This window comes from Lepus europaeus, chromosome 5 (assembly GCF_033115175.1).
Source record: "Lepus europaeus isolate LE1 chromosome 5, mLepTim1.pri, whole genome shotgun sequence".
NCBI lineage: Eukaryota > Metazoa > Chordata > Mammalia > Lagomorpha > Leporidae > Lepus > Lepus europaeus.
In genome coordinates, this window is record NC_084831.1 from 23,235,885 (window position 1) to 23,253,827 (window position 17,943).

A 17,943-nucleotide genomic window follows, 5' to 3' on the forward strand; every position below is an offset into this window, starting at 1 on the left:
CCCAGGATACATTAGCAGGAAGCTGGATCAGATGCAAAAGAGCCATGACTTGAACTAGGCACTCAAATATGGGATGTGGGCCTCCCAAATGGCAACTTAGCCACTATACCAAATGCCCACCCCCTTAGTGAGCTATAGAATATGTATTTTATATTGTGTATTTCCTTATGAAGGACATACAGACCACGTCTGATTTAAGTGTGGGGAGACAGGGAAGACATAAAGGTGGGGAGAGGTGTCAGAGAAAGAACTTTGGAAGCCAGTTCCACATTACTGAACTCAAAGCTACAGTCCTTACTACGTGCTCTGACTCATCTTCAGAAGCAGCAGCTACTCGGTCTGCGTTATGTAGTGCAGGTGACTACATGAGGAAATCACCCTGTCTGAATCTGGCCTGCAGGATCCAAACATGAGAAACCCTTGCTCAGCAGCATGCTGGCAGCACTGACAAACGAGGCAGGGTCTGACACCTGGATGTGGTCTGACAAAGAAACCAAAATGGAAACAAAGAGCCATGGGGACGAAGGGTAGGTGATGCTTCTTTCCCAGAATCAGGTTCCCTTTCTGTAAAGCCCACTGGAACAGCCGAAGGGGAGACCGAAGCCAAATCCAGCCCCTGGAACAGCCTCTTCTCTCAACTCTGAGGTTTCTCACCTCCACAGCATGGAGCAAGTGGTAAAACGGTCTGACTCTTAAGCAGCCAACATACCCAATGTGTATCTGAACCATACCCCTTTGAGAGCAAAGGATTCTTTATAATGCTCAATGCAGCAAAAGTCTGTGTAGGTCTTTATGTGAGTGTGTCTTTTATTTAACATGTAGATTTTTATGAGATTCTTCTGAATTGGAAACAAAAGGCTACTCATCCAGAAAGGCCAAATGTTTGTGTTTTAAAACATGTGATCTTGGCTATGAAAGGCTCTTTGCCAACACCTGTTTGTCTAGTGACCCTCTGACATAATTAATGAGAAGCATATTAAGAGGCACGCTTTGACTGAATTATATTATGGTGAATTATTCAGACATTAACCTGTCTGAGGGACAGAATTTAAGGAGTTAAAATTTTAGTTACCTCCACTGCCAAAGCCAAGTCCTCACCTGGACCCATGCTGGTCTTGGGAAAATTCCATTATATGTCCAGCAATCTCCCGCAGTTGTAAATTGGGGTAGCGGTTATTTCGAAAATCTTCCAAAAGCCTGCTCCTACCAGAGGGCATGACGTCAGACATCCCATACCGCAAACGGGAGGAAGAAAAGAGGGTGCTGCTGGGGCTGAAGAGGCTGGAAGCGCTGCTTGCGCTGCGGTACTTGGCTTCAGCGCCGGGGGCAGCAGAGATGTATCTTCCACTGCCATTTGTGAGTCCTCCTGTTGGTTACAGAACAGAGGAACTTAAGACCATTCTTAAGAAACTTCATTCGAAAAAGGGAAAAGCATCCCCCCGCAAAAGCCTGCATTGTCCTGAGTTCTCCAGTTCTGTTGTTTCTGTGTTAAGTCTCAATTCTATCAGTGCCAGGATTTCCCAAGGAGAACTCAACAATCTGGAAGGCAAATGGCACAAAGCTTGAGAGGGAAATGCTTTTTACCACTAATAGCAGACTGCTAGCAAAAATGGAGCAACTATTAGCATAGCCCTTAATAAAGAAAATGAGGTCAAACTGTGCCTACTGTGTGAGCCCAGCACCTGAACACCAGCAGTGGGTACTTAGAAAACACAAAAATGCACTGAGACATCAGTGGTTTTCCAAGCTGAGCTCTGTGGAGACTTATCCACTCTTGAATAATCCCTACTCCCATCTGAAATCCATCCTGAAAAACTGGGGAATTCAGACTCATCTGTTTTCTACCGGAGACCCTTCAAAAAGCTTTCCTTAGAAGCAACGGCTTGGCCACTAAATAGAAATTTGAAAATTACTAAGACAGCCAAAGCCAAGGATTAGAAGTAAGGAGTAGGAGGAAAAAAGAGATACACTATAAAATGGAAGGTTTGCAATTCTTCATCACGAATGGGCAGCTCTCAACAAATGCTATGGACTTAGAGCCTGAAATGACTGCAGCAGCAACAACCTTCATGCCACTGATACTGCTGTTTTTGATTTTTGACAAGGGAATAACAACTGAATCCCTAGACAGATAAAGTAGAGAGATGACCACAAGGTTATCAAAATGGAAACCAGCATAATGAATCATGAGTATAATTCAATTTTTAAGCTCTAGTTTGCATTACAAAAACAATGTATACATTAACTCTTTTCTGGGTTGTTTTTCCCATACTACTTTTAATCTGAAAAGTGAAACAGATAGGAAATACCACATAAACTACAAACAGCAGATAAACACAATTCCGAACCCAGGAGAAAAGTCAACAACAACGAACTGCTTGTTAACTTTCTTCTGAGTTTTAATGAATGCCTGGCTTTGAATTTAATGGTAGGTATAGTAAGATAACTGGTTTGGATTTCTCCATGGAATTCAAGGGTTTAGTTTCAAAGGTTTCAGTCTCAAAGTGATGGAACCAAAAGAAAATGGCTTAGTGTTAGAATCTGTGAAGCAGCCATGCCCAGCTATATGCTACAAGATCTTTGTATATACTCTATGGCGTTGTTGCTGGCATTTTTGAAAAAGTTTTTCTCATTTATGTAACAGGAAATTAAGACCCAGAGAGAAGAAATGCTCCTATAAAGATAGAAACTTGGAAACTGTTACAGCTAGAATATAGAATGACACTTCAGACTTCAGGCATAAGGACCTTGCAATTCGTATGAGACTCATTTTCAGACTCAGTTACATCATGTTCTTGTTGGTCATTGTTATTTTTGTCAAATTCCACAGTACTTCTTAAAACAAATGGAAGGGGCCAGTACTGTGTATAGCAAGTAAAGCCACTGCCTGCAGTGCCAGCATCTCATATGGGTGATGGTTCAAGTCCCTGCTGCTCCACTTCTGATACAGCACTCTGCTATGACCTGGGAAAGCAATAGAAGATGGCCCAGGTGCTTGGGCCCCTGAACCCCCGAGAGACCCAGAAGAAGCTTCCAGCTCCTGGCTTTGGATTGGCCCAGCTCCGGCCATTGCAGCCATTTAGGGAGTGAACCAGTGGATAGAAGTCTCCCCCTGCCCCCTTCTTTCTCTAACCCTGCCTTTCAAATAAATAAGTATATCTTAAAAAAGGAAAATAAAGGAAAAGATATTTTTAACAAAACAATGGGAACTTATGTGAAAATACTGGCCATATAACTGTTCTTTATTCCATCTCACAGATAATTATTTTCTCCCTGAGACTGGAGAGAAACAGGCAAAGAGTGAACAGTAAGGCAGGTCAGCAGGTGATGGTAGACTATGGCAACAGCAACAGGCCTAAGAAGGAATGGCCAAAAAAAAAAAAAAAAAAACACCACAGAGTTTTGAAAACAAATCAAAGGTTTCTGAAGAACCTGTTGATGACCAAGCCACAAGATATATCAGAAGGTAGCCAGATCACTGGTGACAATGTTGAATGATGGGATAAACCAACCCTGAAAACTGCCCTACTGCTATGCTTGTCCCTCCAGTTATATGAGCAAACAAATGAGCCTGTAGCTTACACTACTTGCTGCTTTCTGTTAGTGTGACCAAAAACACACTGACTAATCCGTAACAAAAGGGCTAGGATGAATAACAGATAACGTGCCTAGGATGAAATGTTCTACGTTTGCCTCAAAACTTTGAATTTGGTTCTAGTTACTAAGGACGCCAGACAGACACAGGTGCCCCACCCCTGCCTTGCCCTCACGCCACACACATACATATATGCATATTAAGCTTTTATTACTGAGAAAGAAAATTTCCCAGGTGCTAAATTATACATGGCAAACTGGTAGTTCATAAACATTTTATGTGAGCCAAGCCACATTTCTATAAACATTAAACCAGTGCTTAAACTGTGGCATTCTGGTTGTTTTGGGGAAAGATACCTGGCAAAAGGTACACTGCCATCTCTCTTAAAGATGGGAAATGTGGAGAAACGTGTTTGAGGGGATCATAATAATGGGCATACATATATGGAATTGCGCCCAAGACACTGACTCCAGAGCCAGCCCATTCAAGTGCCTAGATTTATAATTTGACGTAAAAAGAACTTTCCTATAGGCCTCAAAGTGAGTCCCTTAGAGATTTCACTATTTAATACAGTATTTTGACACTGGTGGGCTTTATTGCCACCTGTAATATCTTTCTACAGAAATTAATGAATTGATTTTTATTTAAATTACTATGTACTTCTGTTGTTTTACACAACTACAAAAGGGTTTTCTTTCAGTGGCCATCTAGTTTTCCATTCCCTTGCTATGTGGAATGTTCTCATCCATTTGCTTTTTGTTCTTACAGATCTTCTAGATGGCTAATGGGTAAAAACCCTATCTCCTTGCCTTTAAAGAAAAATTCCCAAGGTTTCCAACATCTGGCTCAGTATTTAATATAGGCATAGGCAACAGTGTTCATCGAAATGAGTTCTCACCAAACTACATCCTTTAAAAAAAAAAAAAAAAATCAAGGTAGACCTAGGTTTAAATAAGCTTAATAGTATTCTGGGCACACAGTAATAGTCCAAAGTCACATGGTCAGTCTCCTTCAGAGAATCAGGTTGAAAATTACAAATACTGCATTTTGGTTTGGAATGGGGATTTATCTACAAGCACATACTTGACTAATAGATAATCTGAAATTAGTGCAGGTTACCGACTGCTAACTTAAAAAAATTCTTCCTTCAATGTAGTAAAGAACAAAGACAGGTACTATATTTGAACTCTATGCTTCCTAACAAACTAAAGACACATATAACCTTAAAAGACAAAACAAAAGATGGTTTAAGCCCTGGAATTCTTTTGCTCTGGACAGATTTTAATTCTCTGAGCTCATTTTTACTATATCACTACTTTGTAAGAATGAACAGTACAATACTTTTCTTTCAGAACACATAAAAAGACTGGGAGTTGTCAACCATGCACTTAATAATAAACTGCACCTGTTACCTCTTTGCGCTAAGAGCTGTAAATGGCACAATGTGAAGAGTCTACAGAAAACCATAAACATGGAGAAGTATTCCAGAAAATGGAGAGGGGACAGATGTAGGATAGAGAGAGCTATGGGCAGGCAGGACTTATGAAACCATTAAGAATCAGACCTTTGGGACATTCACATTCCATACTCTTTTGAGGTAAGAGAATTTAACAGATACAGATACCTCAAGTGCAAGTGAGAGTCACAACTCATATGTAAGCCATAAATCAGAGCATAGGGACAGGCTGAGGCATGACCTGGGATGCCAACATTCCATATGAGAGTACCCAGCATGGAGTCTCACCCTGGCTTCAAAGCCACATTCCTGCTAATGTGTACCCTGAGAGGCAGTGGATAATGGCTCTCATACCTGGGTCCCTGCCACCCAAGCAGGAGACCTGCAGAGAGTTCTTAGCTCCTGACTCTCATCTGACCCAGCCCCAACTATACTGCAGGGGAGTGAACCAGCAGACAGAAGATCTTTCTCCCCTCTCACTTCTGTCTCCTTTTGTCACTCTGCTGTTTAAATAAATTTTTAAAAATTCTTTTTTTGGGAAAGACTTAGTTACTTATTTGAAAGGCAGAGTTACAAAGAGGAAAAGGCAGAGGCAGAGAAAGAAAGAGAAGTCTTCCATCTGCTGGTTCACTTCCCAAACGGCCGCAACAGAAAGGGCTAGGCCAAACCAAAGCCAGGAGCCAGGAGCTTCTTCCAGGTCTCCTACAAAACTGCAGGGGCCCAAGCTCTTGGGCCATCTTCCGCTGCTTTCCCAGGCACATCAGTAGGGAGCTGGATGGGGAAGTGGAGTAGCTAGGACTTGAACTGGCACCCATGTGGGATGCCGACACATCAGGCAGCAGCTTAACCTGCTAACACCACAGCACAGGACTCCTAAGCTCTTCCACTTCCCATCCTGCTCTCTGCTATGGCCTGGGAAAGCAGAAGATGGCCCAGGTGCTTGGACCCCTACACCTGAGTGGGAGACCCGGAAGAAGCCCCTGGCTCCTGGCTTCGGATTGTTGCAGCTCCGGCTGTTGCAGCTATATGGGGAGTGAACCAGCAGATGGAGGATCTCTCTCTCTCTCTCTCTCTCTCTCTCTCTCTCTCTCTGCCTCTCCTCTCTCTGTGTAACTGTGACTTCCAAATAAATAAATAAATCTTAAAAAAATTTTTTTAAGAAGAAATATTTTAGGGGCCAGTGCTGTGCCACAGGTTAAGCTTCAGGTTGTGACACCACATCCTATATGGGCACTGATTCATGTCCAATCCGATCCCTGCTGAAGGCCTGGAAAAGCAGAGAAGGATGGCCCAAGTACTTGGACCCCTGCCTCCCATGTGGGAGATCCAGATAAAGCCCTTAGCTCCTGGCTTTGGCCTGGCCCAGCCCTAGCCATTGTGGCCATTTGGGGAGCAAACCAGAGAAGGGAAGATCTCTCTCTCTCTCTCTTCTCTTTCTGTAACTGGGCCTTTCAAATAAATAAATGAATGGATCTTCTAAAAAATAAATTTTAAAACAAAAAATAAAGAAATCTTCAAGAATTTGTGCTAGGCAAGGATTTCTTAGATCCTATACTCAAAGCATAATAAATTGGACCTCATCAAAACAAAAATGTACTTTAAATGACATTTTAATAATGAAAAAATAGGGGCTGGTGTTGTGGCACAGCAAGTTAAGCTGCCGCTTGTGATGACAGCATCCTATACTGAAGCTCTGGTTTGAGTCCCAGCTGCTCTGCCTCTAATCCAACTCCCTGCTTTTGCACCTGGGGAGGCAGCACAGGAAGGTCCAAGTACCTGGGCCCCTGCCAACCTCATAGGAGATCTGGATGGAGTTTCTGACTCCTGACCCAGCCCCAGCTCTTGTGGCCATTTGGAGAGTGAACCAGAAGACAGAAGAGCTCTTATTTTAAAAAGAAATAATAAAAAGAAATAAATAGTCATATAAATCACGTATCTGATAAAAGACTTATATCCAGCATATACAAAAACTCTAAAACCTCAATAATAATAAAACCTAAATTTTAAAATAGGCAAAAATGATGAGCAGATATTTCAAATATAAACACAAATAGTTAATAAGCATATGAAAAGATGCTCTATATCAGTAGGCATCAGGGAAATGGAAAATAAAATCACCTATTTTATCATGTCCACTGCCATAACTACCTACACTCAGTAAGACAGACCCAGCAAAATGATGGTTTCCCAGAAAGTTAAACGAGAAATACAATCTAACTATGCTACCCCTGAAAACATGAAAACATGTACAAAGAAACATGTGCACTTCAATGTTCACAGCAGCATTATTCCTAGTAGCCAAAATTATGTCCATTAGCTATGAGTGGAAAGATCAAAGATGGTATTTTTATAAAATGGAAGATTATTTGACAATAAAAAAGAACTGACACGTGGTATATCATAGATGAATCTTGAAAACATGCGAAGAGAAAGAGATCACACACTGTATGGTATAGTTTCCAGAACATGCAACTTCAGAGACAGAAAGCAGATCGTGGCTGACTGGGGCTAAGAAAGGAACTGACCACAACAGGCCATGAAGAATCTTACTGAAGGGCTATAAACATTCTAAAATATATTTAAAGTAATTGCTGTGCAAACCAAAATTACTAAACTTCACTCGATAGAATGTATGAATAAGTAAAGTATAATTGAATGAATCCACACACCCCACTCCATCTGGAATTTCAACAATTGGTAATGGAAGTCACTGAAGAATCATTAGTTGGCCCTCAATTAAGTGACTAGTGAATAAATAATAAAAATTACTAAGCAGGTCACTGATTGTTTTTAGAATCTTAACATGTCTAACTACTAGTATGAAGTATAAAAATGATGTGATAGGGAATATGTCCATGCTGAAGAAAAGAGCTATAGGCTGGTATACGCATTCAAATGCTTACAAACTATGTGTTATTAGAAAATTCATTAAATCACATCGAGTTAAGTTTCCATGGGCAGAAGAGCTATTCTGAGTACTCAACACAATGAAAACAAAACTGTCTGTACGGCTGGTCCTGATCAAGTAACTGACGGCTGGGGGGAGCAGTGAAGCAGTATTGAATAGCAGACGCTGTACTCAGTGTGATGCGATACACACTTGGTAAGAACATGTTAAATTTCTTGCACCAAAGTATGTTTAGGATTTCTGCATGGACTCTGTTAGAAACCAAGGACAATTCAACTATTTTCTCTTGGTTAAGAATATGGCATAGAAGAACACTTTTCTCAAGAAAACAGACTGAGTTAAGGCAAAGCTTTACTGATGAAGACCACAGATTCCTTGGGAATAATACAGGATATTGGTACAATATGCAGTGAGAGAAAAGTCCAATGCAAATACACACACAAAAAAAATCATTTAAACAAGGTGAATTTCTCATGAGGGAAGATATATTACACACAAAACTAGGGGCCTGTGCTGTGGTGTAGAGGGTAAGGCCAGAGCCTGCAGTGCCTGCATCCCACATGAGTGCTGGTTCCAGTCCTGGCTGCTCTACTTCCAATCCAGCTCCCTGCTGATGCACGTGAGAAGGCAGCAAAGGATGGCCCAAGTGATTGAGCCCCTGCACCCATGTGGGAAACCCAGATGAGGCTCCTAGCTCCTGGCTCGGGCCTGGCCCAGCCTTGGCCATTGCTGCCATTTGAAGAGTGAACCAACAGATTGAAGACCTCTCTTTCTCCCTTTCTTTAACTCTGCTTTTCAAATAAACAAATCTTAAAAAAAGAAAAAATACTACAAGACATAAGCAGAAAATAACTATCAGTGTGAGTTAATAGGGAAAGCATAAATTAAGAAGTATTTCATTCAATTGCTGGCATACTGGGAAGAGGGAAAGCACTATGATGTAAGTAACACCAATAGCTACAGCAATTAACTCAGGAGCTGCTACATCCACAGGATAAACCTGGCCCATCATGTATTTTTATAAATAAAAGCTTTATTAGAAGACAGCTGTATACTCATTCATTTACATTTTGTCTGTGGCTGCTTTCACATGTCAACAGCAAAGTTCAATATTCACTTCAGAGACAATCTGGCCTAGAAAAACTAAAACATTCATTATCTATTTTTTAGAAAAAAAATTTTTGTAGGTTTAGTTCATTGAATATCAGTATGGGATGACATAATTCAAATGTTTAAGCCAAGAAACTAAAGATAATGTTTGTGGGTTTGATAATGTACTGATTCAAAAGGTATCTTGCACACACCATGTGTCAGTATATACACTGAAATTTGTATGCTTTTTTTGAGATCCCAAAAAAGGCTTGATTCTAATTCTGAGATGAAAACATTACATCTTGAGACTTGGATTCTTTACATCCACGACACAGGGATAATACCTACGCCCTCCAGAGTTATGTGTACAGGACTCGAATCCAGTACCACTAGCAAGCAACCATTAGTGAGTGTTAGTTCCTTCCTCTATTCACATATCAAACTGGGATTACTTTCACTGACTGGTTTAAAGCCAGGTGTTCAGTCACTAGGAAACACTTTTATAACACACTTTATTCCTTTATCCATCCATTATGGGCCTACCTATCAGGAATGCCCCTACAACTCTTCTAAAGTAATGCCCTTTTACAGCCTCAGATGTTGAGTTGTACAACTATAGTTTTCACTGTGTGTAATTTCATACCCCCCCTCCACACACACACACACACACACACACAGTTTTGCCTGGAAACTTACCTCTTTTAAATTTAGAGATACTACTCTTAGTTCTAGAATAACTCTATTCCCCTACCTACTTCAGATTTTCATGATTTTTATAAACCATTTCTCAGTCTTTGACTTTTTCAATTAAGCTATCTTTATTCATTTGTAGTCTGTCCTCACTTTAAACTTGCTGCTGAGAAATAGAATCTGCTAGGTAAAGTGGCCATTGATGCTGACTTGTCCAGGACAGTTCTGATGTCTGTCATCATTAATTAACTGTTGGCAGCACTCCCACTCACCAGCTTGCAAAATCAATTGTATAGTCACTCTACTTCTAGGTCTCTACTTTCCCTATCTGGGAAACAAACTGGTACTTCAAAATCCACGGTCGATAATTAACAGAGAAAAGGGAGTGGGCATCATGTCTTTGGGATAAGAAAATACCTCCTACCTTGTAACAAATTTAGAGATTTGCCACACAAAACACTAACAGGATTTTCTTTTCATTCTTACAGCCTGCAGAGCTTAGTATCCTCTTTTCCCTCCTATTTTCTACAAGCTAGTCAGGGGTAGGGAATATTTTTTCTGCCAAGGGCCAACTGGCTATTTATAATACCACCTACAGACCACACAAAATGATCAACTTAAAAATGAGCCTGCTACAGATTCACTGCATTTCAAGTCCTGCCTGCGGCTGCCTTTGCAGGACCACACCCTTGGGCCAGACGTTCCCACTCTTGATCTAAACGGTAACAATGCTTTAAAAACAAAACAAACAAACAAACAAACAAACAAAAAAAAACAGATATAAAATGACCCAAATAGAAAAACATACATCTACTCATTAGCACACTGTGTAGTTTAAGAGCATAGTTATGATAGTTATCTAAGAATCTGGCAAAATTGTTTAAATAAAATGCTTTACTTATGAAAGCATTTTAACATAAAATGTAAACATAAATATACATGGGGAGGGAGAATCTGAAAAGAAATAAGGTAAAATATTAATTGTGGTGTCATTTCAGGAGGAGATACTAGGTGAATAAATTATTCTTCTGTGTCTCTGTGTTTTCCAGCTGCACTGAAATGAACCTGCACTGTGTTTGTAATGCAAGAGTCTCACAAGTAGCCAAAGAGCAAAATGTTCAAGCTAAAGCTCATGTGAATACACAAGGTATATGGAGTTTATACCCAAAATCTAGTAAGTCTAAAGCTGCTATACTATCTGTAGGTACAGCCTGAATAACATGTGGAAGGCACAGCGCATCCAGGACACAGCTAGGATAAAGGGATGGTCCTTTGCTTATGCAAAGTACTTATAATGGCATCAGTGGCAAGAGAGTTCTAGAGTTCAAGTGGTGGTAGAGTAATGGTTCTTACCCAGGTTTAAGCTTGAAGAGGATCCATGTGAAGAGAGGGAAGGAGGTGGTGTCTGTGAATGTCCTGGTCCCTGACTAGGGAGAGGCATGCCCACGGGTCCAGGAGAGGAGGAAAAGCTAAGGCCGTTATAAAAACTGTGTCCAATGGGGGTCAAGCTGCTCGATGTCCTCTTATAAAGGTCACTGCTGCCAGTCAGGGAGTCACGGCGGGAGCCACTGCCAGTGTTGGAGTTTGCAACTAAAATGGAATTAAAACAATGCAGATAAGAACAGGCCTGTTCTTCGAAGAACAAGCCCAGTGACCTGTTCCTAACACTTTGATCCAGACTCCTTACCACTGCAAATTTGTCAGCAGAGACAGCCTAACTGTTCATGTAGCAGTTCTAGGGGCAGATAAAGTAAGAAAGAGGACATGGCTCAGGTTAACATGAAACTTTTGATCAAACCATCACACGAATGCCAAATTTACCTTCCTTTGGTGTCATATTTTATGGGATAGGGGAGGGTTAAAAAGCTCTGACGGCCACATAAGCTATGAAAAAAGGTGAAAGAAAATGGACTAGAAAGAATGCCTTTTATCGACCCAAAGGTTCTAGTAGAAAAATGGAATACAGAAAAAAGACTGTAAATGGGGTTTTGCCCCACTACACAAGACTTATATATGAATGCCTATTTTCTCAGTAGAGTCAATCAAGAGTTACTACTAGCCTCCAATTCCAATTAAGATTCTTCCTCTCAAACATACCTTTTTTGAAATCACATTGTTTTCTAAACACTGCAGTTACCTCATTGTTCACTGTACTATAGACCAGCTTTTGGCTTCCCTCATTGAAGAACTAAAAATATCTTGGTCTAACATCTATCCTCCCGATATTCCACAAAGTCTACTTTAATTCTGCTCAGAAGACTGGAGAAACTTCTAACACTTTAAGGCCTGCGCGCCAAGCACTCAGTTCGGTCTTGAATGTGGAGTGCTCAGCTCTGTGATCTCAGGGATGGCCTCCTCCCTGTTTTTAAAGCCCACCTTTCTACAGTTCCCTCTCAATGCCTGTAAGAATTTCCCCCAATTCTCAAATCCTTAAAACAAATCAACCATGTGAGTATAAATAAGCAATAACATGAGCATGGACCTGAAAAAGGCCCAAATACATAACTTGATTTCAATAATCCATTATTTCAAAAGATTGTAGGGAGGGTAGCTGAATTTCCACAGGGCTCAACTCATATATGCCTGTGGTTCCAGGGTTCCATGCATTATCAGTATTCCACAAAGATTGCAAAAATAATTAAAATTCATTTTTAACAGCACTGAGTCTGATTTCTACCTGCTGTTCCAAACCCTCCAAGTGCTGATCCCAGGGTGGCACCAAGAGAACTGCTACTTCCAAATCCCAAAGACGTGTTGGCAGGCTGGGCAGAGCCCTGGGAGAAGAGGGAGCTGCTCTGTGAACTGCTGCTCAGAGAGTTGTTGCCATAGAAAGAGCTGGAGGCCAGGTTGGTACTGGGCTGCTGCTGGGGTTGGGGCTGAGGCTGCTGGGTTCCTAAAGGGCGAAATGGTCCATTTGTTGTTCCAGCAAGACCACCGGCTGCTCCGTTTGCTGAAGCTGCGGCCGCTGCAACAGCTATAAAGAAAGCAAACCGTCTGGCTGTGAAATGAACTGGTCACATACCCAAACTACATTTTTATCCTTTTTGTCAAAATCTTTTAATGCTAACTACTTTTTTTAGGACAGACACAAAGCTTGTAAAGAACTGTATGAATTTTCCTTTGACCCTTACATCTGAAGCTTCTATTTTTTATTTCTGCTTTCAATTTGAAGTCAAAATATCACTGGAGCAAGTTCACTGTCAGTAGTCTGTAGTTTAAAAGTGGTACAAACATCAAAAGTACCCATTAAATACAACCACCTCCCCAAATCTCAAATTGTACAAATACCTGTTGAGTTTTTTTCCTACAACCCTGTCTCCTAATTACTAAAGTCTCTCAAACTCCCTCTATTGTTCCTAATTCGAGAAAGTTTAAAAGCTTAAAGCGAACAAATATTACTCCCCAGCCCCCGATCAAATGCATGACTCTGACACGTCCAACACCCTCCCTCCACCCTTACTGCATGTTAAAATAATAAAACCCCCAGCCCCAAAGTTATATTAAAATTATGGGTTGGGTTGTTGTGAAATAAGATTTGGATTTCAGCCAACACTGCCATTTTATGTGAATAATCCAACCTCCTCTGTTCTCAGTGGAGCCAGTGCTTGCTTCTAACCTTATGGTACACGCACCCTCAACAATCAGATTCTACCAAGGTCATTTGTTGCTTCTGATTCTTTCTTTGAAATATTACAGGTAGCATTGCTACACTGAGAACTGTCAAATACAGCATATTTCAATGTCTGTTAGGAACACCTTCATCAGTTGTCCCTCCTCCCCTCCCGGATTGCTCTGACAGGAGTCCAACAGAAGGAAGCTCACCTGCTTGTGCAGCTGAAGAGCTAATGATGACTGGCGCAGGAGCTACAAGTCGAACAGGGGCTCCGAGACCATTTCTTGCCCCTGCATTCACCACAAGGGCCCCAGTTTGGTCATAGTAAGCAGCAGGAGCCAAGACTGGATAACCTAGGAATATCAAGCCAACATATAAATATCCTCCTTTAGCCACACATTCATGTTCCAAGGTTTCAGTTTCCACAATCACCATCTGAAATATTAAATGTGAAAATTTCAGAATAAGCAATTCATTAGTTTGAAATCACATGCCATTTTTTGTGCTTTATTGAAAGCAGGGCACCTCCTGATGTAGCCGTCAGGAGAGGGGGGCTCCAAAGAAGAGCTGCCCAAGTAGCTTGCATGTGAGGGATCTTTTATCACACAAAGTGGTGCCAAAGAGTGTCCTTTTTTGACTAACTAGTTTAAAGAGATGAATCTGTGTCCAATTGGCAGGGGGCAAAAAAGGTCTTGGAAGTTTACACTTTTGACTGTTCTATGATTAACAACCAACCAGGAGGCAGGAATAGAAATCATGTCCAGCAAGCGACAAGTATCTGCTTATCCACACGGTCAGGGGAATATTTCTGGGCTTATCACTAGTAGACACTCAGTTCTTGATTCATCCTTCATGATGAAGCAAAGTGCTGTCAAAGGCAGCCCTCAGGGATAAGCAGACACATCAACTTGAACAGCATAATGAAACATCACACCACCCTGCTTGAGATATGAAGCCTGCCTTTGTCCTTGCTGCACAGGCTACTTGCCGGTTGTCACTTAGTTACTACACTTAGCAGCTTTGCAGTATTGTAGTTTCTGTGGTTCCAGTGCCCATTATTTTACTTATTAATGGGCCCAAAGTGCAAGAGTAATGCTGCTGTCAATTCACATGTGCCCCAGAAAAATTGTGCAGTGCTTCCTTTATGTTTAGCAACAGTACAACCTAACTTATAAAGTTCTTGCTAAAAGATGGAGGTGAAGAATCCAGCAGGATGTCTGATCCCTATTAAGGGCACTGTAGGGAGCAGTGTTATTCATCATCTGAAAAGGGTCAGAAAGTGATAGGGTGGGATAGGGATATTTGTGCTCTTTAGAGCACCAGCCAAGGTTATCACCAGTAATCTTTTTTTGCTTTGTTTTGTTTTGTTTGAGAAGCAGAGTTAGACAGTGAGAGGGAGAGACAGAGAGAAAGGTCTTCCTTCGTTGGTTTACCCCCCAAGTGGTCACTATCGCCAGCGCGCTGCGCCGATCTGAAGCCAGGAGCCAGGTGCTTCCTCCTGGTCTCCCATGCGGGTACAGGGCCCAAGCACTTGGGCCATCCTTCACTGCCTTCCCGGGCCACAGCAGAGAGCTGGACTGGAAGAGGAGCGACCGGGACAGAACTGGCAAGCCGACCGGGACAGAACCAGCACCCCAACCAGGACTAGAACCCAGAGTGCCATCGCAACAGGCGGAGGATTAGCCTAGTGAGCTGTGGCGCTGGCCATCACCAGTAATCTTATACTGACAACTGTTTTGTGTTCTTGACTAAATGAATAACAAAAAGGCTACAAATGGTTACAACAATCATAATAATTTCATACACATATCTCACAAAATAAAGTACAAATATCCTGCAAGTTAGCAGGAAGACTAGATATGATTCAACTGACAGGGTCTTTCAATACTAGATGACGTGGGATCTCCCACTCCTAGTTTAAGTCACATGAGAAACTGCAGGTGACTTCTCAAATGAAACAAGTTATTCACTGAATCCATAAATCAGCTGATGAAGCTACGCTTTTCAATCTGTTAAAATCCATAACAGATATAATAAGGATCTGTCTCAAACAAAGTATAATAAGCTACATTCAATTCCATGCAAAGCATAGGTACAGGTGACAAGCTGAGAACATCATATACTTGACATATCTCTAACCTCAGAAATAGACAGCTAAAATGTACCTCTATTATTGACTTGGGATAAGCCCCACAAATTAAGGTATGACTCCACCAAAAATACCCAGAATTTCTTTGTAATTACACTCTTCAAATACATAAGCAGAAAGACTAAAAGCCTTGGGGGCCAGTGTTGTGACACAGTGGGTTAAGTCATAGCTTACCTATCCAAGTGCTTGTTAGAGTCTCAGCTGCTCTGCTTCAGATTCAGCTTCCTGCTAATATACCTAAGAAGGCAGCACCTGACAGCCCACGTGAGAGGCCAGGATGAAGATATTCATTCCCTTTCTTTCTTTCTCTTGTTGTTTCTCTCTTTGTTTCTCTCTCTCTCTCTCTCCCTTCAGCCTTCCAAATAACTTTATAACTTCCAAATAAAGAAAATCTTTAGAAGAAAGACTAAAGCCTGGGAGTGATAATTCAATAGGCTGACCATTCCATATATCCCTAATCCTGAAGAAACCAGTTCACCATCAAAGAAAAATCACGTATTGCTACCTGTGTGAACAGTACCATATCTGCAACATTTAAGACTCCAGACTGGCTCAGAACAATGCTCTCATCAACGAACTATAGTCTAAGTGAGGGCAAGTATCTATCATCCTTGCCAGTCGCCAAGCCACAACAACAAGTCTAAGCAAGGTGAAAAGTATTGTCCATATTCCTCAACACAATCCCAACAAGTAGACCTTTTTTTCTTCCCCAAAGTATTACAAACAACAACACAGCCTCACCTGGCATGCCTGCAGCCAGACCTTGTCCAAACGCAAGGGCAGAATTCACTGCTGCAGCTGCCACTAGCGGATCTGTTTGTTGGCCCTGCTGGTTTTGATTTGGGGTCAAAGGGCGCTGGCTGGCTCCTCCTCGGAGAACCTAGGAATGGGGGAAAGAAATAGGTCAATGACTTTCTTCTCATTCGAAGTGTAGAATAACCACTGTCATTCTCAAGGTGGGTCAACCTGCACAAATTAATAAGTGATAAAAACATGTTCTCTATAATGGCATAGCTGTTAGTCAAGAAATTCGATTAACTACACTTGATATAATGAATTTTCTACCATTCTTATTTTTAAATGTATTACCCTTATAAACAGCCACCCAAAAAATACCCCTACACACAAAAGAAGCTATATTCTCTTTGTATGGATATGAGACCATTTTCTTCACTTTTATATAAAACTACCCATTCATCAAGGCTCAAATGGCTCCAAAATGAGCTTACCAGATTTGATATAAAAGGATTCTGATCTGTTTCTATTTCTCCTTTCATAAATTCCCCAAAGACACTCATCCAAATGGAGATGAGTATACCAGATATGCCACTGTGGTACAGGATCTACTTTTCATCAATGAAACAGTTATTAAGATGCTGGTAATCATTCTTATACTAAAGGATCTGAAGAATCTATTTTACAAACTCTACATACATATATGCAAGCATGTAAAATAGCAAAATGCATAGATCAAGGCTAAAATTAGAGCCTCTAGTTTCTTTAATTTTAAGTCTAGAGTTAACAGCTGATTTTACCTATTTGTTAGAATATTAAAAAAATAATGTCTAAAAGGCCAACTTTGCGAGAGAAAAAGCACTTCAAACTACACAGATAGAAAAGACAAGGAAGGCAGCACAGGTATTGAAGCCAAGACTTAGAAAACGCCTATCCAGAGACTGCCAAAGATGGGGCCAGTGCTGTGGGATAGAAGGTTAAGCCACTCCCTGCAGTGCAAGCGTCCCATGTGGATGCTGATTTGAGTCCCAGCTGTTCCACCTCTGACCCAGCTCCCTGCCAGTTCACCTCGGAAGGCAGTGGAGGATGGCCCAAGTCCTTGGGCCCCCTCCACCCACGTGGGAGACCGGGAAGAGGTTCCTGGGTTCAGCCTGGCCCAGCCCCATTGAGAGTGAACCAGTGGATGGAAGATCTCCCACACTCACTCCTTTCTCTCTGTATCTCTATTGAATAAAATCTTAAAAAATTAAAAATTAAAAAAAAAAAAAAAAACCTGCAGGACAAAAAAGGAAATGGCATGAGGAATATTGTTTCCATAGAGCATAAAGAGCTAGTTTCATAATTGGTTATGGGTTGTGTCAAAGGGCAGGAATGATGGAATGGACAAAGTAACAGAAGAAAGTGATAGTAAAGAGTACTGAAGGGTCTGTTTTTTAAATAATGACTTTCCATTCTTTTTTTAAAATGATTTATTTATTCACTTGAGGCAGAGTTAAAGACAGACAGGTCTTCCACCCAGTGGTTCACTCCCCAAATGGCCGCCAATGGCCAGAGCTGGGCCTAGCCGAAGCCAGGAGCCAGAATTTTCTTCCAGGTCTCCCACATAGTTGCAGGGGCCCAAGCACTTCGGCCATCTTCTACTGCTTTTGCAGGCTACCAGCAGGGAGCTGGATGGGAAATGGAGCAGCCAGGACATAAACTGGCA

The 17,943-nt window shown here is 41.4% G+C and overlaps 1 protein-coding gene and 1 non-coding gene across 2 annotated transcripts in view; both read right to left on the reverse strand.

Annotated features, from left to right (window-relative positions):
* The window catches only part of PUM1 (pumilio RNA binding family member 1), a 154,721-nt gene that overhangs the window by 21,465 nt on the left and 115,313 nt on the right, over positions 1-17,943 (reverse strand). The window contains 5 exon segments of the mRNA XM_062190831.1: positions 1,099-1,366; positions 11,095-11,331; positions 12,419-12,715; positions 13,564-13,707; positions 16,245-16,383. Of these exon segments, the coding sequence (XP_062046815.1) occupies positions 1,099-1,366; positions 11,095-11,331; positions 12,419-12,715; positions 13,564-13,707; positions 16,245-16,383 (1,085 nt within the window).
* Positions 16,050-16,122, reverse strand: LOC133761306 (small nucleolar RNA SNORD103/SNORD85). Its single transcript, XR_009866109.1, has one exon. It is a non-coding gene; the product is annotated as a small nucleolar RNA SNORD103/SNORD85 (small nucleolar RNA).